General features: G+C 63.4%; 3 protein-coding genes across 6 annotated transcripts; 1 reads left to right on the top strand and 2 right to left on the bottom strand.

Annotated features, from left to right (window-relative positions):
- Positions 1 to 311: 311 nt before the first annotated feature.
- SLC35E4 (solute carrier family 35 member E4) lies at positions 312 to 5,314 on the bottom strand. The gene is given in 4 exon segments (XM_080401854.1): positions 312 to 2,430; positions 3,789 to 4,575; positions 4,577 to 4,752; positions 4,755 to 5,314. Coding segments are annotated over 4 exon segments (1,563 nt in total). The 5' UTR covers positions 4,927 to 5,314; the 3' UTR covers positions 312 to 2,002.
- Positions 5,315 to 5,441: 127 nt separating this feature from the next.
- TCN2 (transcobalamin 2) lies at positions 5,442 to 10,886 on the bottom strand. Of its 4 annotated transcripts, none has more exons than XM_080401822.1 (11): positions 10,856 to 10,886; positions 8,586 to 8,807; positions 7,702 to 7,888; positions 7,520 to 7,600; positions 7,267 to 7,409; positions 6,998 to 7,159; positions 6,742 to 6,917; positions 6,260 to 6,434; positions 5,957 to 6,149; positions 5,653 to 5,774; positions 5,442 to 5,558 (listed from the first exon to the last, which is right to left on the bottom strand). In XM_080401822.1, the coding sequence occupies exons 1-11, from the start codon at positions 10,869 to 10,871 to the stop codon at positions 5,497 to 5,499; spliced, it is 1,539 nt and encodes a 512-aa protein (XP_080257948.1). In that variant the 5' UTR covers positions 10,872 to 10,886; the 3' UTR covers positions 5,442 to 5,496. The 4 variants fall into 4 exon arrangements, with proteins under 4 accessions (XP_080257948.1, XP_080257946.1, XP_080257949.1 ...); XM_080401820.1 differs by lacking the exon at positions 10,856 to 10,886 and adding an exon at positions 10,276 to 10,300; XM_080401823.1 differs by lacking the exon at positions 10,856 to 10,886 and adding an exon at positions 9,892 to 10,228.
- On the top strand, positions 10,419 to 18,311 carry PES1 (pescadillo ribosomal biogenesis factor 1). The gene is made up of 15 exons (XM_080401809.1): positions 10,419 to 10,581; positions 11,074 to 11,153; positions 11,402 to 11,555; positions 11,652 to 11,761; positions 13,015 to 13,186; positions 13,424 to 13,513; positions 14,570 to 14,686; positions 14,861 to 14,935; positions 15,343 to 15,432; positions 15,641 to 15,771; positions 15,932 to 16,057; positions 16,200 to 16,384; positions 16,507 to 16,655; positions 16,987 to 17,154; positions 17,634 to 18,311. The coding sequence occupies exons 1-15, from the start codon at positions 10,558 to 10,560 to the stop codon at positions 17,718 to 17,720; spliced, it is 1,758 nt and encodes a 585-aa protein (XP_080257935.1). The 5' UTR covers positions 10,419 to 10,557; the 3' UTR covers positions 17,721 to 18,311.
- The last annotated feature ends 989 nt before the right edge of the window (positions 18,312 to 19,300 follow it).

The following is a 19,300-nucleotide window of genomic DNA, read 5'->3' as shown; positions in this document are numbered from 1 at the left end:
ATGCTGCCGCTGGCCAGTGCCAGGTCCCAGCAGCAGTGGCCATCCTCTGGACACGTGCGAGTGACTCCTCTCCCCATCACTGCGTCCCTGCGTCAACCCTGGGGCTGGGCTGCTAAACCACAGCTGTCCCTGCACAGGAGCACAGAGATGCCAGGCACAGTGGGCACAGTGGTCCTGGCTTCCCCCGGGTGCTGGGACATGCAGAGGCAAGTCTGTGCCTCAGTTTCCCACCCCTGCACTGGGCAGTTCATCCCTTCCCACCACGGTGCCAGCGGGCGCTTTGGGTGGGAGATCACCCTGGAAGCTGAGGGTGGAGTACAACAAAAATAGAGCTTTATTTCGGGACAAGTGCAATCAGAGCTGGGTCCTTCGGCCCTGGCGCAGAGACAGTGAGCACGGAAGGAGCCACCACACGCAGTGGTGCCAGTGCACCCGTCACAGCACATCCGCACGTCTGTGCTGGCATCAATGCCAGGGCATGCATACACTGGGACGTCCCTTTGCCAAGGTCAGCGTGTGCCATGCCACAGCCCAGCACCATCCCTGAGGGGTGGTGAGTGGGCCTGAGCCGTCCCTGTCCCCTTTGCTGGGCTCTCACCATCTCTGTGAGGGAGCCCTGGGGACGGGCAGGCAGCCCTGCCCCCCCACATGCCTGCTCCAGCCACAGCAAGCCAGGAAGGATGGGGCTGGAGCCGGAGCCGTGGTGGCAGGGAGGGCACGATGGGGACAACAACAATGCGGCAGCACCACCACCAGCCCCATAGGATTGGCACAACACAGTGGGGTTGTGGACACGAGAGGGGACAGTCACCCACCCCATCCCTGGGCTTCTTGTTTGGCCACAAGAGTGGCATGTACACACAGCCCTGGGTTTACTCCAGCCAGCAGAGCTTAGTAGTGGTGCACACACACATGCACACATACGTGCACACACGCACACACATGTGCACACACAGGCTGCTCCGTGTTTCCCCAGGCAGGACAGCAGTTGGATGTGCAGAGTCATGTATCTGCAGCCACATCCCTGAGCGTGCACAGCCTGCGTGTGCACATGGGGACACACGTGCAGAGCTGGTGCACACAGCTGCACAAGCACACACGAACCCTGCTCACCCACACTGAGCCTGTGTGCACACCGGTACCTGTCAGCCTGCGTGCACACACACACACGCCCCTGTGCACACAGATGCGTGAAGGTGCATTTGCACACACAGAATCTGTGCACATGTACCTGCAGAGGCTGCGCGCACACACCTGTGCACACTCACACATAAAGCTCTGCACAGACACACTTGTGCACAGAGTACCTGTGCACGGCAGCACACCCCTGCCCACATGCATGAGATCTGCTTGCACATGCAGAGCCTGCGCACGCCAATACATATGTGCACACCGGCACATACAGCTCTGCGTACACAGCAACACACCTACACACACAGAACCCGTGCACACCAGCACATGCATGCCCACATGCACATACAGCTGTGCACACTCACATGTTTATACATACAGAGTCTACACCAACACACATGCCCACATGCATGAGACCTACTTGCATGTGCAAAGCCTTCACACACCAACATACCCATGCCCCCACGCACACATAGCCACACGCAGAGACCCACGCACACTTACAGAGCCTGTGCACACCCAGCCATGGAGCTGTGCACAGACCCCCTTGCACACGCACAGCCTGTGCACATCAACACACATGTGCACAGACCTGTGCCAGCCAGCACACGTACACACAGATCTGTGCACGCCAGAAAACACGTGTGCGCAGAGCTGCACACACCAGAAAATACATGTGCACGCAGAGCTGTGCAAACCAGCACACATACACACAGATCTGTGCACACCAAAAAAACAGTGTGCACACAGAGCTGTGCGCACCAGCACGTGTGGACACCAGCACACCTGTGTGCACAGTACCACGCACACCAGCCCACCCGTGCACTTGCAGAGCTGTGCTTCCCCTCCGCCCCCATCCCCAGCAGGGACCCTACTCCCGCCTGGGGAGGCCCCGTCCCAACCGCGTCGCCCAGCGTGCCGCGATGAGGTCTGGCTGGTGGTACATGAACATCCCGGCCAGCATCAGCCCGATGCCCACATAGCTGAGCCCGCTCAGGTGGCTGCCAAAGAGGAGGCGGGAGAGCAGCAGGTTGCCCACCACAGTGACGTTGCCCAGGACGTGGACGGTGAGGGCGGAGGTGAGGGAGAGGATGCAGTAGGTGGCCAGGTTGTAGAGGACGGAGCCCAGGCAGCTGAGCAGGATGCAAGCCCAGAGCGTGCCGTCATAGCGCAGGACACCCTCCCAGGAGGGACCCACCTCCAGCGCCACGGCTGCCCCGAAGAGCAGGCAGAAACTGGGCAGGGAGGTCAGGCAGAGCAGGGAGAGAGCATCCAGCTGGTCCTCCTGCAGCAGCAGACCTGGGGGGGTGGATGGGGACAGTCAGTGGGACACCTGGACCGTCCTAGCAGGGACATCCAGCCTCCATGGGGCACCCACCGATGCGAGTCCCTGCACTTGGTGCCTAGGTGGTTAAGAAATGCTGTGTCACCAGAAAGGGGGAAATTGTGGGGGGCAGCCCCTTCCATGGGGCTGGGGGTACCTTGGCTTGCGGGGTGCTCCAGTTTGGGGGTCTAGGGTGCCACAGGACAGGGTTGCATGGGGCAGTTTCCCCACCCCGCGTTGGAGGAAATACGGCTTCCACCCCTACCCTCCCCCAAACCTCTTTTTTCAGCTGATTTTGCAGCCAGCAGGAACATTTCTGGGCATGTGGCCTGACCCCTCTGTGTCCCCATGTCCCCCCACCAGTCATCCAGGGACAGCGGGCACAGCCGGGCTGGCTGCCATGCACAGGCGAGCACGGAGGGGCACATGCTGGGTCCATGGGGGGACAGAGCAGCCCCCAGCCTCCCTGCGCCCCCCCTCCTTGTCACACAGGTGACAAGGGAACCATGGTGGGTGCCGGACAGTAGCATCCCTTGGGTGGCCACAGCCCCCCCCCGCCCCCGGTACAGCCACCAGCAGTGCCCCCGGGACCTTGGCACGGCACAGGGCGTGCGCCTGGCACTCGGCCCCACGCCAGAGCCCGTCCCCCGTGGTGCCCAACTGAGTCACCAGAGGAAACACTCCCTTCCCGGCCGAAAAACAACCCAGCCGGCTCTTCTCCGCCGCCTGGCAAGGACATCGTGGCCCGGGAAGCACCGCGGCTGCCGGACTCCCCGGGCATGGGGACAATGTCACTCGGCACAGGGACTCACAGGGGACCTGGCAGCCCACAGTGCTGGCGAGGGGAGCCCACAGGGATGGGGCAGCCTGGGTGTCCCTGTAACAAGCTTAGGTACAGCCACCCCCCATGGCCCCAGGACATGGGACAGTGTCACTGGGAGCCAGCAGTGCCCATGGGTCACAGCAGGGACACCACCGTATTTGCTGGTCACCGACAAAGTGGGATCACAGCAGCTCAGGGCCAGGATCACAGCACAGCCCTGAGGGGGGCATCTGGGTGCACAAGGGTGGCACTGAGGTGGCACCAGGGACAGGGTGGGCAAGGGGTGGCACTGGGGCTGGGGTGATGCTGGAGCGGCACCAGGGACAGGGCAGAGGATGGCACCGGAGGACAGAGTGCCGCGTAGCTTGGGGTGGCAACAAAGTGGCATAGGGGCCAGGGAGCATCACCAGCACCAGAGTGGCACTGGAGTGACACCAGCACCCCTGCGCCCCAGGGGCTGTGCCAAGGGAGGGAAGGCGTGCAGGACAGGGACAGGCAGGTGGCACTTACTCTGCTGTATGGACTTGAGAGCGCGGAGGACGGTGGCAGCCAGGAGGAAGCCACAGCCGGGCTGGTAGAAGCAGAGCCCGCCGGCGATGCTGCAGGCGGCCCCAGCGCAGACGGGCCCCATGGCGGCATACTGCAGCGGGTGGTGCCGCCGGCCCCCCAGCAGCCCCGACAGCAGGAGGGTGACCAACGGGGTGGTGGTGGCCACCGCCTGCGCCACGTCCAGCTGCACGTAGCTCAAGCCCAGGTTTCCCAACGCCACGCTGGTGCAGAAGGTGAGGCTGAGCAAGTAGATCCTGGCGCGGGGCCGGGGGGCTGGCGGTGACGGTCCCCGTGCCCAGCCCAGTGGGTACCCCACAGCCACCCCCGACAGCATGTGGAGGGACGACAGCAGCAGCGGGTAGCGGAAGCCGTGGGTGGCAAAGATCCATTTGTTGAGGCCGGCCATGGTGGTGCCGGTGCCCAGCCAGGCCAGGACGGTGAGGGTCAGGGGCAGCGATGGCCCGGGGGGTGGCCGGCCTCCCCCTGCCTGCCCTGGGTCGGGTTTCCAGGGCCGGAGGGTCCCCTCGCCGGCTGTCATCGGTGCTTCATCACCGCGGCGGGACCGCAGGCACATAGGCACCAGCTCCGCTCCCCCCGGCTCTCCGCTCTGCCCCGTCTTCCCGTGCCGGGCTGAACGCCGCCGGCCCTGGCAGGCGGTGGTGACGATGGCAGCGGCGGCGACGGCAGCGGTGGCAATGGCAGTGATGGCAGCGGCGGTGATGGCAGTGATGGCAGTGGCGGCGGTGGCTCCTCAGCTCCTGCTGGAAGTGGCGGCTCCCGCCCGGAGGGTGCCCGGGCTCAGCCCCGCGGTACCGGTGCCATGTGCGGGGGAGGCGGCGGCCGGGAGCGAGCGGAAAGTTTGGCGATGGCGGGCAGCGGAGGGAGGGAGGGAGGCTCCTCCCCACGGGCCGCCGCAGCCTCACAGCCGCCCGGCGGGGGGGTACGGGGGGGGCACGCCCGGTGCAGCTGGACCTGCTGGGAACTGGTGGCCGGGCATCCCCACCGGGGCGGCTGGGCAGCCGGTACCGGAGCCGGGCGGCCTCCATGGCGACAGGCGGCGGGATGCGTCAGAGCCGCCCCCCCCCCGCCCCAGACTCATGCGTGCGGCAGGGCCAACGCCATCGCTGCCCACCGCCCGGGGTACCGGACCCCCTGCCTGGGCCCCACCGCCCCAGCCGCGCTCACTGCCGGTCACCCCCGGCAGCTTTTCGGGGTTGCATCAAATCGTGGGGGGAATCACGCAGGGGCACACCCCCAGGACGCCCCCACCCCCCGCCCCGGGCTGCCACGGTCCCCAGCCCTCGAGGCGGGGGGGGATCAGTGGGGAAGGCTGGGGGTCCCCCTGAGGGTTTGTTTACGGAGGATGGCCCCCGGCTGGCAGCTTGCGGGGGTGAGCAGCACTGGCTTGGGCACCCCAACACCGGCTGCTCCCAGCAGTCACCTGCCCCATTCCCAAGTGGGGCTGGGACCAGAGGAGCTGCTGGTCTCAGCACTCCCATCCCGCTGTGCCCGCAGGACACAGGGCATTGCCTGTCCCTCCCCTCCTCCTCCTCCTCCCTGGGCGGATTTGGGGTGCAGGCACATGAGGCACAGGGAAAGCAGGAGACAGGGAGCTGTAGGTCCTGCACCCAGGGCAGGTGTTTCATTGCCATCACGCTCCCCACGTCCTCTACCACTTGCTCAGGCGCAGGATGAGGGTCTCCCTGTCGCGAGGTCTGTAGTCAGCGACGCCTGCAGAGAAGAACAGCAGCCCCGGGTGGGAGTGCAGCCATGGGGGCTGCTTAGGACCTCCACCGTCCCCCTGGGACCCCCACCTGACACTCACCCATCTGCAGGCTGGTGCTGGGGGCGGTGAGGAGCTGCCAGTAGCTCTGCTTCTGCTGCTGGGCCTCCAGCCCCAGCACCCTGCTCAGAAAGGGGCCCAGGGGGGTGTCCCGGGTGTCAAACCTGGTGGGTGGGAGAGGGGGGTGAGGGTCTGGCCCCAGCACTGCTGACACTGGGGCAGCTCTGCTGCCAAGGGAGCCAGGCAGCGGGGATCAGGGTGAGCCCATGACACAGGTGCAGGGCATGTGGCCACCCTGGGTGTGACACCCAGGGACCCCAGAGGATGCTCATGCATGGCGACATACGTGAAGTTGGAGGGTCCCTGCACAGCAGCTGCTGTAAGCACGTCCAGGAGGGAGGCACTGGCGGGCACAGACACTGGCTGGTCATAGAGCCGGTGCTGGGAACACCGCGGCTCGGGGCACTCCACCACCAGCTGCACAGTCTTGTTCCCTGGCCTCTCCGGCAGCGGTTCAGGGCTGATGGGCATCAGCGTGTCTGCAAGAAGCCACCATGGTGGCGATGGACACAAAACCACCACTGTGATGGCATCTGCACTAACCCCATCCCAGCTTTCCCCCATCTCCCCACGCCACCCTGGCTCCTACCTGGCTCCTCCTGGCAGCGCATGGAGGCTATGTCCAGGTAAGAGCGGCCGTACAACACCGGCAGTGCCTGGGCCATGGTGGCAGCGGTGGTGAAGGCGTCCAGGTTCTCCAGCAGCGCAGCCATGGCCCGGCCATACACTGGCTGCGTCTGGCACATGCTGGTGGCGATGAAGACCTGGGAGTCGGAGGGAAGAAGGTGGCAGGACAGCAGCCCAAGGAGGGAGGTGTGCTGGGTCCCTGTGGGCACCATGCTGCTGCTGCTGAGCACCACCTGCCTGCGCACCCTCTGCCCTGGGGCCTCTGCCCAGGCACCCACATCCACAGCCACGCTCACGCCTACACCCAGCGTGCTCCTTTGCTCATGCCTGCACCGATGTCCGCACCGGAGCATGCACCCAGTCCTGCATGCACCAGTGTCCCAAACCTCCGCCCGTGCCTGCACCCATGCCCCACCCTGGAGGCCCCCTGCAGATGACACCCACCTGCATGGCCCAGGGGGTGCTGTAGACATTGCCAATGAAGCCATCCTGGCCCTGCGCCTCAACCATCCTCCTCCTCACCCTGCGCGTGGCCGCCCGCAGCTCTGCCGCCAGCCTGGTCCCCACCAGCCGCTGCTGCTCCAGGCAGGTGAAGGCCAGTGCCACCACTGCCTCCGTGTCTGCAGGGACATGGTGTCACCTTGGCTGCTGTGCACTTGCCCCGGGCGCCACCGTCCCACCTGTCCCCAGGGACCCTTACCCACAGCGCTACCGCTGCTGTGCCTGAATCTGCTGTGGTGCTCAGCTGCCAGGAGCCGACGGATCACCTCTTCCCGCACCCGCTTGCGGTGGACGCATAGCGCCAGCACGCCCAGGCTGTACTGGTAGTAACTGGTGAGGGGGTGGCCGTGGTGCCGGGAGCCTGGAGACATGGTTTCATGTCACCAGAGTGAGCTGGTGGCCCCATGGCTGGACATGCTGGTGCCCAGGTGGGTGCTCACCACAGTAGCCCTGTGGGGATGCTCTCACCTGCCCAGTCCTCCTCCAGGTAGTATTTCAGCCGTGTCACCAGTGAGCGCAGAGGACCAGGCTCCAATGCAGGACAAGTGGCCCGCAGCCCCAGCAGGTACAGCGCCAGCCGCCCCGTCTCCGGCCACTCTGCCTCAGTGCTCCTGCAAGCCACTGCATCAGCTTCTGCCAGCAGCCAGAGCCCCCCGACCATGCTGGGGGGCTGTCACCCTGCTGGTGGAGGGGACCGTCCCCATGGGACAGATGCACGTACATGCTGTGCTCAGCAGCCGCAGCATCCTGCGTGGGGTGGCTGTGGGGTGCAGCGTGGGGCCGCCCAGCTGCCTGCACGCTCCTGTGGGAACTCAGCATCAGTGGGCCGCTGGGACAGCATGGGTGGACACAGGACATGCCCAGAGGCACATGGCAGGGAGCCGGTGACCCCTTGGGACCTACCTGCCATAGCGGCGCTGGAAGGCGTCCTGCAGCTGTGCCAGGTACTGCTCCTCCCTGCGCAGGTTGTGGACACGGGCCAGGCGAAGGGCCAGATAGACACTGGGGTCAGGGTCCCGCGTCGGGTCCGCCACCAGCCCCAGCAGCTGGGCACTCAGTGCCTGCACCGCTGCCACCTTTCCCGGGGCTTCTACCCGCCACGGCCCCAGGGAGAGGGATCAGAGGGTGAGGGGTGGGCAGGAGGGGGCCAAGCCCACCCCAAGCACCAGCCCCATACCATCTGCAGCCCCCAGTACCAGTTGCATGGGGCCAAGGTGGTGATGGAGACCCAGCATCCCAACCCTGATGTGCTCCCCATGCCTTCTACATCCCTTCACGTCCCAAAACCTCAAGTCCCCCCAACTCCAAAAACAGGGAAGAAACAAGAAACACGACATGGAATGGAAGCGTGGAGAATCCAAAGCCCTGGCATGGCCACCCTCCACCATGCCCGTGGGGCTGACAAGGTGCTGGGGTCGTACCACTAACCCCAGGGACCCTGCAGGACCTAGGGGGGCTGCAGGCACCGGAGCAGGGAAAGTGGGCTTTGGGAAGGGGGTACAGGAATAAGGCTCAACCCTGGCAGCCGCTGGGGAGAGCACTGCCCTGGAAAACTCACTGGAGGGGTTTCACAAGGCCAACACCCTCACTGAGGCATGGGGCTGGAATACAGGATGGTGCTCATCCCCCCCAGCCCTGCCCTGGTGGACCCCCCTCCACTGCCACAGCCAGCTCAGGGACCCACTCTGGGCTCTGTCCTGCATGGGCGAGACCCCCAGCTCCAGCGGGGTCCCCAGGCAGGAGGCAGGGGTCCAGGGCCGCAGGTGGCGGCTGGCTGCTGTACTCACCGCAGAGCTGGGCAGGCAGGACCGCAGCCTGCAGCAGGATGAGAAGCAGCCACATGCCAGAGCGAGGGAATGGGTGCCACAGCACAGCACGACTGGCAGCCCGGCAGAGGCAGGCAGAGCCCGGCTGAGCAAGACAGGACACCGCTGGGGACGGGAAGGTGTCATAAGATGCTGTTTCCGCACACTGGCGCCAAGTCAGCATAAAACGGGAAAGGACTTTGGCTGCAGGCAAAGCAAAGGGAAGCAGAGCCGACCCGGCCAGGGCAGAGATAAAGTTCTCACGGCCGCTTTTCCCTCTCAGCTCCCTGACCTGGCACAAACCATGCAAGCACCGAGGTCTCCCTGCCCTCCACACCATGGGCAGGGCAGCAAGACCCAAACTGCCAGTGTTCAGGTCAAAATCACTGGTCAAAGTTAACCCGAAAAAAGAAAGGGGATGAAAACGCCCCAAACCCTGCACCCTCCATTGCTGTAACCTTTGAAAGCAGTAACTAAACTACTCGCCTGGAACTGGGTTTTTATTGAAGAGGAGAATGAGGATTAATCAGTCCAACTCAGCAGATGAGTGGGTATTGGGGTGCTGAACCCCAAAAGGTAAATCCCCACAGCCTACGGGAGGGAGTCCTGGGGGGCTGCTGGGGCTCAGGCCTCTGCCTGCCGAGGGACACCTGAGCTCAGAAGCAGGTGACAGGCTGTGGGGACTCCCTCCTGCCCCCCACAAAACCCCTGCACCTAGCAGCAGCTGAGGACTGGGCTCCCAGTCTCCATCACCCTCCTGGGATATGGCAGGGACCTGCACCGGGATCAGCCAGGGCATGGCCATGGGTGCCCCACCAGTGATGCTGGGCAGAGGAGACCTGTCCCCTCCTGCCACTGCGGTCAGCTGCTCTCTCAAGGGTACTGGGGATGGCTGAGGGCTGCAGGAGGGCACATAGCACCGATCAGCACCCAGAGGCACCACCGGGTTCACGAAGCACCCAGAGACAGTAGCACACACTACCCTGCTGGCTGCAACGCCACAGGCAGTCCAAGTGCCCCCCAGGGACCACAGGTCAGGTCCAAGTTCACGTCACCCGCAGCCCCACATGACATCAGACAAACCCACATCCCACCCTCGGGGTCAGGCTGGAAACTAACGACCACAAAACCTCCCGGAGTCACCCCAGCTCAGGGACAGGCACCCTGAACGCCCAGCTTGCTAATACTAGCACCACAGCACTGGGGGCCCTCGGCTGGCTGGGACAGCCAAATCCCTTCGTGTGGACCCCCTGCCCTCCGGGAGATGCGCTGGTACCCGGGGACTCGCTGTGCAGGGACAGGGGGTCCGGCGGCCTCTGAGGCAAGGGAGAGGCTAGGGAGAAAGGAGCGGGCCAGGGGCCTCTAGAGCTTGGGTTGAGTGGGGCCGAGACAGCCGGGCCTTCCCCCAGGAGCCACCCGCGCTCGCCCCTCAGCTAGGCCCTAGAGGACGGGGTCCCCCAGCGACTGCACCCCGGGCACCGGAGCGCGGCCTGCCGCGGCCTAAGGGCCGCCTCCCGCTGGCCAGCGCCGGCCAGCAGCGACCTGCCAGCCCACTGGCCCTGCGGGTGACCAGGGCCCCCCCCAGCATCCCGTCCCCGCGGGTGGCCGGGCCGGGCCGGACCCTGCCGCCGCCGCTCCCCGCAGCACCCCCGCCGCGCCGCTGGGCCCCCACCCCGCTGCATCCCGGCATGCCCCGCGCCGCCCCGCAATATCCCGGCGCGCTCCGCGCCGAAGGACCCCTCCCGCCAGGCCGGGCGGGCTGCCCGTTGCGCGCCTGACCAAGCCCGGCCCCGCCGCGCTGCCCGCCCTGCCCGCGCTGCCCGCCCTGCCCACCCTGCCCGCATGAGCGGGGCGGGGCGGCTGGGGCGGGCGCGGGCCGCGGGCGCAGGCAGCACCGGGGCAGCCCGGGGGCCTACGGCGCCGGGAGCACGCGGGCGGCGGCGGCGGCGGGGCCATGGGTGGGCTGGAGAAGAAGAAGGTACCGCGGCATTCCTATCCCTGTCCCTGCGCTCGGCGGCCACGCTAACGCTTCCTGGCGCCCGTGCCCGCCTCTAGCCGGTGCCTCCCTGCATCGTGCCGCTCCCTCCCCGGTACCGGTGCCATCCCCGATCTCCACCCCCGGTGCCAGTGCCCATTCGTGCCGTGACACCCGGTGCCCGGTCTCCACCACCCCCCTAGCTGGCCCCCCACCTCCGGTACCGGTGCCCGCCTCTGTCTCCCCCCCGGTACCGGTGCCACACACACACACACACCGGTGCCCGTGCCCATCCGTGCCGTGACACTGTGCCCGGTCTCCCCCTCTCCGTCCTCAGCGGGCCCTTCCCGGTGGCCCCTTTCAGCCCCCTGCCGCCGGTTCTCGTTTATCCTCCCTCTCCGGGCACCCCGGTGGCTCCGGGGCTGCCCCTCCCGCCCCACTCCCGATGGGGGCCCCGCCCCATGCTGACCCCCCCGACCCCCCCTCTCTCCCCAGTACGAGCGGGGAGCCGCCACCAACTACATCACCCGCAACCGGGCGCGGAAGAAGCTGCAGCTGAGCCTGCCCGACTTCAGGTGCGCCCGCCGCTGAGCCCGGGACCCCCGGGACCCCCTGGACCCTGCCCGGGCACCAGCAGGAGATGGAGCCCATGGTGGGAGCATGGGGTGCCCCTTTCCCTGGGCAGTGTGGTGGTGTATTCTGCGTGGCCGGGGGGTTTCAGGCTGCTGAGTGTTTTGGGGGTTTCCCCCCACGAGGGGTGGCAGCACGGGGAGGGGGGGAGGGGCCCCAGGGCCCTGTGTCTCATCCTTGTGGCCGTGCCCAGGCGTCTCTGCATCCTGAAGGGGATTTACCCCCATGAGCCCAAGCACAAGAAGAAGGTGAACAAAGGCTCCACGGCACCCAGGACCTTCTACCTCCTCAAGGATATCAAATTCCTCCTTCACGAGCCCATCGTCAACAAATTCCGCGAGTATAAGGTAATTGTCTTGCACGAGACCCCAGGGTGGTGCCTGAGGGGCTGCTCAGGGCTTGTCCTCTCCTGCAGAGCCCCCAGCCTCCCCCTCTCCCCCCAGGTTTTCGTGCGGAAGCTCCGGAAGGCGTACGGGAAGAGCGAGTGGAGCACCGTAGACCGGCTGAGGGACAACAAGCCCAGCTACAAGCTTGACCACATCGTGAAGGAGAGGTGAGCCACTGGCCAAGTCCGAGCAGAGCTATCCTCTTTTGGGAGGAGCTTTCCCTGCAGCCGCCTGGACCTGTGGAGCCTTCACCATGTCTGTCCCTCTTTAGGAATCCACCTCCTATATATCATCTGGGTTTTTTTGTGGAAACCAGCATTTCTGGGCTGGAGAAGACCGTAGTGTGCTGCACGCTGGCTGTAGCAAAGCATGAGTGAGGAGGGCGCGCCTGGCTGTCCTAGGTGGCTCCAGGAAGATGCTGAGAGCTCTCCTCCTCTCCCTGGGCAGTGTTTTCCTTGGAGGGAGGGCTGGTAGAGGGTGCATTGTGCCAACAGGGTTGTTGAACTTGGTGGCAGTGAGAGAGGAGCGGACTCAGGATAGAGGGAACCTACTCTGGCAGGTCTCTCTTCAGTGTCCCAGTGGTGCCTGGGACCTTGCTATACTGGTGCAGAGAGGGAAAGGAGAAACAGCACTGAGAGACAGATGCTGCCCTGACGAGCTCTGTGCTCGGGAGGGAGCGCTGGGCACCTGGCAGCTGCACCACTGCTCGAGCTGTGGGGCCGCGCTGTCTCCCTCCAAATGCGACGTTTAAGTCCTGCAGTTTTGATTTGGGCCTCATCTGTCTGGCCGAGGAGGGCCACATCCCGGTGTGCTGCACCGCAGGCACGCTTGTCTCAGTGGGTCCAGGCAGGGATTCCCCCATGGCTCAGTGTAGCAGGTGCCCTAAACGCTGTTTACACTCTCCCTGTAATCAGGGGTGTTGCCATCCCCTCACCCAGGGCGCTTCCTGGCTCCCTGAGGAGCCCTGAGCCCCGGGAGCTGTGTGGCTGTAGGCTTCTCCCTGCCCAGGAGGGACACCCTGTCCCCGTGGGTCACCAGCTTTGGTGGGATGCGTGGCAGATGGATGCTCCATGGTGCTGGTTCCTTTCTCATGCAAGGTCTCTGCCAGGCCCAGCAGCTTCTAGAATCATAGGATGGTTTGGGTTGGAAGGGACCTTAAATTTCATCTAGTTCCAACCCCTTGCCCTGGGCAGGGACACCTTCCATTAGACCATGTTTCTCCAAGCCCTTTCTGGCCTGGCCTTGAACTCTTCCAGGGACGGTCATCCACAGCTTCCCTGGGCATCCTGTGCCAGCAGCTCACCACCCTCACAGTGAAGAATTTCTTCCTAATATCTAACCTAAGTCTACCCTCTACCCTCTCTTCTTTTGGTGGCCACTGGGGCTGGGTGTGATTCCCCCTTCTTCTGCCCGGGCGCAGGTACCCAACTTTCATAGACGCGCTGCGGGACCTGGACGATGCTCTCTCCATGTGCTTCCTCTTCTCTACCTTCCCGCGGACGGGCAAGTGCCATGTCCAGACCATCCAGCTCTGTCGACGCCTGGCTGTGGAATTCCTTAACTATGTCATTGCCTCCCGCTCCCTGCGCAAGGTGGGCACTGCAGGGGAGGATGGGGCCAAGACCTCCCTGCCCCAGGGGGGGTGTGGAGGCAGGGGCATGGGACTTGTGCCAGCTGTGCTGGCAGCTTCAGACTGGGAACAAGTCCTACCGGGCTGTCTGTGACGCTTCCCTGATGAACCTGCTGACAGTGGAAGGGCTGACGAGGGCAGGGGCAGGGAAACACCCATGGCCTTCCTCCCCCTGAGCTTTCACTCTGTTCCTTGCCAGGTCTTCCTCTCCATCAAGGGCATCTACTACCAGGCTGAGGTGCTGGGGCAGCCCATCACCTGGATCACCCCTTACACCTTCTCCCACGATGTGAGTACCCGCCAGGAGCATGGCAGGATCCATGCAGGCTGTGTGCTGCTGCTGCCTCGCGGCTCCCTTTCCTGTGGCTGGGGAAGAGTTGAGAGACTGTCCTGTGGCTCTCACGCTGCAGACAAAGCCTGTGGTGACCGCGGGGCCAACTCAGGAGGCATGCGGGGCCACAGCCCTCTTCTAACCCCCAGGATGGCTGTACCTGTGTCCCCTGTGGCTGGCTGTACCAGTCTCCCCAGTTCCTTATTTCCGTTTGTCAATTATTAAAATGTGCCTCAATCAGCAATTAAAGATTAACCGGCAGGAATGAGGCTGGTGGCACTTAGGGAAGAGCCGAGTCAGACCCCACACCCTCTGCCAGGGTGGTTCTGCTGCAGCCCCTGTGCAGTCCGGGCAGGTGGAAGGGTGAGGGAAGAGCTGTGGGTGCTACTGTGCCGGGACAGCCGCGTGGCTGTGCTGCACCTTGCCACGATCCTCGGCAGGCAGGAGGTTGCCATCCCAGCAGTGCCCTCTTGTTTCACTCCCAGGCTTTCCAGGGCTTGGCACAGTTGGGTTGGGGCTTTCCAGCTTTATGGCCTTTGGTATGGCCCGTGCTGGGGCTTGCCTCCCCAGCTCATCCCCGCAGCATCTCTGCCAGCCCATGTCCTTCCCAGCCAGCGTTACTTCTCACTGCCTTGAGTCCTGGCTGTTGTGAGGTTGGCTGGGTCCCTGCTGGGTTTGGCTCTTTGTCCTGCTCTTCTCCAGCTTTGCTGTGGCCTCCACTCCTCACCCGGAGGAGCAAAGTCCCTGGACCAAGCCACCAAGGGGCCATCCACGATGGGATGAGGTGCTCCATCTGTCCAAGCAGGTCCCTTCATGGAGGGGTGGCAGCAGGGCCCCATGTAGCAGCCTGGAGAGCTCTCCCTGCCCAGGGTCTGGCAGTGGCCATGGATCTCCAGAACCTGCTGTGAAGGCGACAGGATCCTCCTGCCTGTGCCGATGGCATGGGCCTCTGTCCCTGCAGATGGGATTCTGGTCCTTTGTCCTTGTGTCCTCATCCTTTCCATGTGCCTGCAGCACCCCACAGATGTGGATTACCGTGTGATGGCCACCTTCACCGAGTTTTACACCACCCTGCTGGGCTTCGTCAACTTTCGCCTCTACCACTCCCTCAACCTGCTCTACCCCCCCAAGGTGAGGCCACCGCGGGCCCTGGGGATGCGCTGTGCTGGCCCGCGCCAGGTGGCACCACCTGATGTGGGTGGTGGGAAGTGAGCTCATGTTGGAGAGTTGCTGTGGTGGATGGGGGGGATGTTTGGGGACTCTGGGTTTGGGAACTGCCTCCCTACATGTCTTGTTTCTGCCTAGATTGATGGCCAGGCTGATGAGCTGAAGCCTGTGGAGGGCAAAGAGTACGCCATGGATTCAGAGAGCTACCTGGAGGTGAGGGACGCTGCCATCACTATGGTCCATGGGAGAACCCTGTGTGGTCTTGTCCTGACTGCAGACCTCCTCCTGGCATGGGGCACTGTGTGAGGACCAAGGGGCAGAGCCAGATCCCTGTGTGGTGGAAGGGGCTCATCCAGAACTCCTTGTCTCTGTAGACTAGCCAAGGGAGGAGCTGTGCTTGGCCTTGGCAGCCACTGGCCTCCCCCCTGCATGGCAGGGAACCCTCTGAAAGCCCCGTGCTGGGGCCTGCAGTGTGAGACAGTACATGGAGGGAGGATGTCTAGTCCTGGGTTGTGTGACCTGTTGCTCTGAGAAGTTGCCTTCCTCCAGGAGGATGCCCTTTGTCCCATCCCCAAATTACTGGCTGGGTGTGACACCTTCTTGGTCTCCTCCCGCTGCAGAAACTGTCGGCTCTGAGCGCCAGCCTGGCCCGTGTGGTGGCACCGACCCACGAGGACGAGGTGGAGATGGATGAGTTCCCAGTGGAGGGGGTAAGAGCCTGGGCGGGGAGCTCAGCCCTGCCCTTGGGTGATGCTGTGTGCAGTATGTCTGGTGCCCAGGCAAAGGCTGGCAGGGCCTGGTGTGGTGTTGGGAGGGACTGGCAGGAGGGTGGAGACAGCATCTGAGAGCCCCCCTTGCAGAGAGGGGCTTGGCAGGGGCTGTTTTTGGGGAGGAGGCTGAATGCTTTGTTCTGAGCAGGAGACTGCAGAGCAGATGGATGCGAAAAAGAAGGAACAGGAGGCCCTGGAGAAGCACAAAAAGCTGTTTGAGGGGCTGCGCTTCTTCCTCAACAGGGAGGTGCCTCGCGAGCCGCTGGCCTTCATCATCCGGTATGTGGTGGGTAGCACCTCAGCAGCCGTGCTACACCATGACTGCCTCCCCAGCCTTTCTGTAAGGACTTTTGAGGCCAGTCTGCCTGACATCCCACAGGCGAGGTGACCCTGAGGGCCCCTCCTGCCTGCCTGACTCCTCGGTGGGTTTTGCTGGCAGGTGCTTTGGTGGCCAGGTCTCCTGGGACAAGTCCCTGTGCATTGGTGCCACCTATGACGTGAGCGACCCCTCCATCACCCACCAGATTGTTGACCGGCCCCAGGTGCAGCAGCAGGTTGTTGGCAGGTGGGTAAGGTGCATTGCCGGTCCCCACAGAGTGTCCCTGGCCATCTCAGAGCTGTCCCACGCTGTGTCTGCTCCCTTGCAGCCCCATGGGCTCCAGAGCCTGCGGTGGAAGAGTCTGAGCCTGCGTCCCTCTGCCCCACAGGTACTACCTGCAGCCTCAGTGGGTCTTCGACTCCGTCAATGCCAAGCTGTGCCTCCCTGTGGCCGACTATTTCCCTGGCGTGCAGCTGCCCCCGCACCTCTCGCCCTTCGTGACAGAGCAGGAAGGAGACTACATCCCTCCTGAGAAGCTGAAGCTGCTGGCTATGCAGAGGGGCGAGAACCCAGGTGAGGGGAGGCTCCCAGGTCAGAGGAGTTGAGGAGCCGGGCAGCGTTGCTGCCTCAGCAGGGCTGTACCTGCTCTGGAGCCGGCGACTGCTCTCCTGTTGGTAACGGTGGTCTCTCTGTAGATGGAGAGAGTGAGGAGGAGGAGGATGAGGAAGAGGAGGAAGAGGAGGGTGACAATGACAAAGAAGAGGAGGAGGAGGAAGATGAGTCTGAAAAGGAGGAGGAGATGAAATTAAAGAAGATGGAAGAGCAGAAGACTCAGAGCAACAAGGTATGGTGCCAGCAGCGGGGTGGGAGCCCCAGGACGAGGCAGCTGTGGTGAGCTCTGTCTCTGCTGGGGCTTTGCTTGCTGCGGGGTGTCCTGGCCCACTCCCTGCTCTGGGACTGCTGTGGCTGTGCTGCTCCTGTGGCAGCCACCACACCTCTGGGTCCTGGACCCGTGTCCATGAGCTGCAGCTCCCATTCACGCTCAGGACCTGCTGCCTGGTCTGGAGAGTGCTGTGGCTCTTCTGTGCCCCCGGTGAATGTGTGGAAGCATCTCTCCCTAGGAAGGGTGGTGGGTTCCCAGTGTCTGCGGTCCTGAGCTCTCCAGCTCCCTGCAGGCGCTTCCCGTGAAAGTGACCGCTGGCAAGCTGCGGCTGGAGGACAAGCAACGCCTGGAGCAGGAGCAGCAAAGTGAGGAGAAGCGTCTGGCCATCATGATGATGAAGAAAAGGGAGAAATACCTCTACAAGAAGATCATGTTTGGCAAGAAGCGCAAAGTCCGAGAGGTACGAGCGTAGGGCTGCTGTGGGCAAGGACCCTTGCCTGCATCCCGGTGCTAGCTCTCACCAGTCAGCTTGCAGCTACAGGTCATCAACACGGGGTCTGTCCTCACCTCAGGGGAGAGGGAGCAGCTTCTGCTTCTGACACTGCCAGCTCTGGGCTGCCTCTGCTCCTCTCTGTACCTGGTGAGGGCACTGAGCAAAGGTGGGCAGGGGTGAGGCCCTGCCAGCCTCTTCCCCGGTGTCACCAGGCTGCGGTCTCGATCCTGGCAGGGCAGAGCCCCTTCTGCTCCCTTGAGGCTGTGGCTTGTGCTCAAAGTGGAGCTGCTGCCCCTCTCTGCCCTGTGCCTGACCTGGGTGCCCGCAGCAGACGGACCCTCCCATCTCTGCCACGTACAGCAGGAGGGTTTGGCGGGGCTGGGGGCAGAGCAGCCCGTGGTGTCTGCAGACCGGTCTGACTGTGGGTCTTGGGGATTTCTCTACAGGCCAACAAACTCGCTGCAAAGAGGAAAGCCCACGACACTGCCGTTAAAGAGGAGAAAAAGAAGAGCAAGAAGGCACGACGAGCGTGACTGGGCCCTGGGGTTTCCTGAGGGGGCTGGCTGGCTGGCTGCACCCTGTGGACGCCACTGCATTTGGGTCAAAACCCTTCAGCTTTGCTTTTGAGACAGAAATGCTAAATGAAAACGTTTCCCATCTGTAAATACATCTCCCACTGTGCCTTTCCCAGGGCTCCCTCAGCTCCCCTGCGCTGGTGTTGCTGCCCACCCCTGCCAGGGCTGCAGGATTAGTGTTGCAAGGACTGTCCTCTTCACGCTGGTGCCACCTCTGCTTCCTGACCTGCAGGGGTGGCGAGTGAGGAAGAAGAGGTCAGGGAGAGCTCTGGGCTCTTGCAGGTCCTTCTGGGATTGTTCTTTTGAATTTGCTGAGCCCCCATGGCAGAGCAGGAGCTCTCCAGGGCTGCCTGGCGTGGCAGGGTGTTGTGGTGTGTTTTGGAGGCTCTGCACAAAGAGTGGGGCTTTGCCCCAGCTTTGGCAGAGAGGAGTCTGCAGCAGAGGAGAGCCCATTGTCTGCTCAGCCTGGAGCTACCCTACAGCATCCTCATGGCAGGCCGTACTTCTCTTGTATTTTTATTTGTAATTAAAGAAGGTGATGCTTTCCCAGTGGTGTGTGTTGTTTGTTACCTCCTGGCCGTGGCGTGGTGGCGCAGCTGCACTCTGCCTGGTCCTGGGCATGGCAGAGGGGGCACAGATCTGTCCATCCAAGATACGTGTGGGGCTGGAGTTGGCTCCTCATCCTGTGCCACATGAGTAGGTACATCTAGGAGATGGAGCAGAAGGTACAGAGCATGGTTCCTGCTCCAGGTGCCACAACCTGTGAGCACCGTCACTGTTACCTTGCTCCTTGTCACCTTTGCCAGTCCTTGTTCCCGGCAGCAGATCTTGATAAGGTCTGCTCCATCCTGGCTGGGTGCTGAGAGCCAACTCACTTTGTTCAACCAGAGGAAGTGCAAAACCCTGCTACTGGGGAGGAGCAGCACCAGGACATGGTGGGACCATGGGAAGCAGCGCTGTAGAAGAGGACCTGGAGGTCCAGCCAGGCACCAACTGGACCATGTGCCATCAACGTGCCCTTGGGGCAAAGAAGGTTAATCGAGCTGCTTGAGAAGTGTTGGAGGAGGTTGAGGGAGATGATCCTGCCCCTTGGTGCTGGTGAGGCCACTCATGGAATGCTGTGTCCAGCAATGGGCTTCCCAGTGCAAGAGAGGCATGGACATGCTGGAGCATATCCAGTGAAGGGTCACCAAGTTGATGGAGGGATGGGAGCATCTCTCCTAGGAGGACAGGCTGCGAGAGTTGGGACTGGAAAAGTTCAGGTTCAGGGGGATCTTATCAATGGGTATAGATACCTGAGGGAAGGGTGTGAAGGTAGAGGCAGGTTCTTCTCGGTGGTGTCCAGTGCCAGGACATGAGGCAATGGGCACAAGCTGAAACCCAGGAGGTTCCTCAGAACATCAAGAAACGCTTCTTCACCGTAAGGGTGACCAAGCAGTGGCACAAGGTTGCTCAGAGCAGCAGTAGAGTCTCTGTCCATGGAGACATCGTGACCAGGCAGGTTGAACCAGCTGGCCCTCAGAGGTGCCCCCAGCCCC

The sequence above is a fragment of the Falco punctatus genome (genome assembly GCF_963210335.1).
Source record: "Falco punctatus genome assembly, chromosome: 1".
Lineage (NCBI taxonomy): Eukaryota > Metazoa > Chordata > Aves > Falconiformes > Falconidae > Falco > Falco punctatus.
The sequence above is the reverse complement of the archived record's forward strand: the minus strand, read 5'-3'. Positions and strand labels throughout refer to the sequence as shown.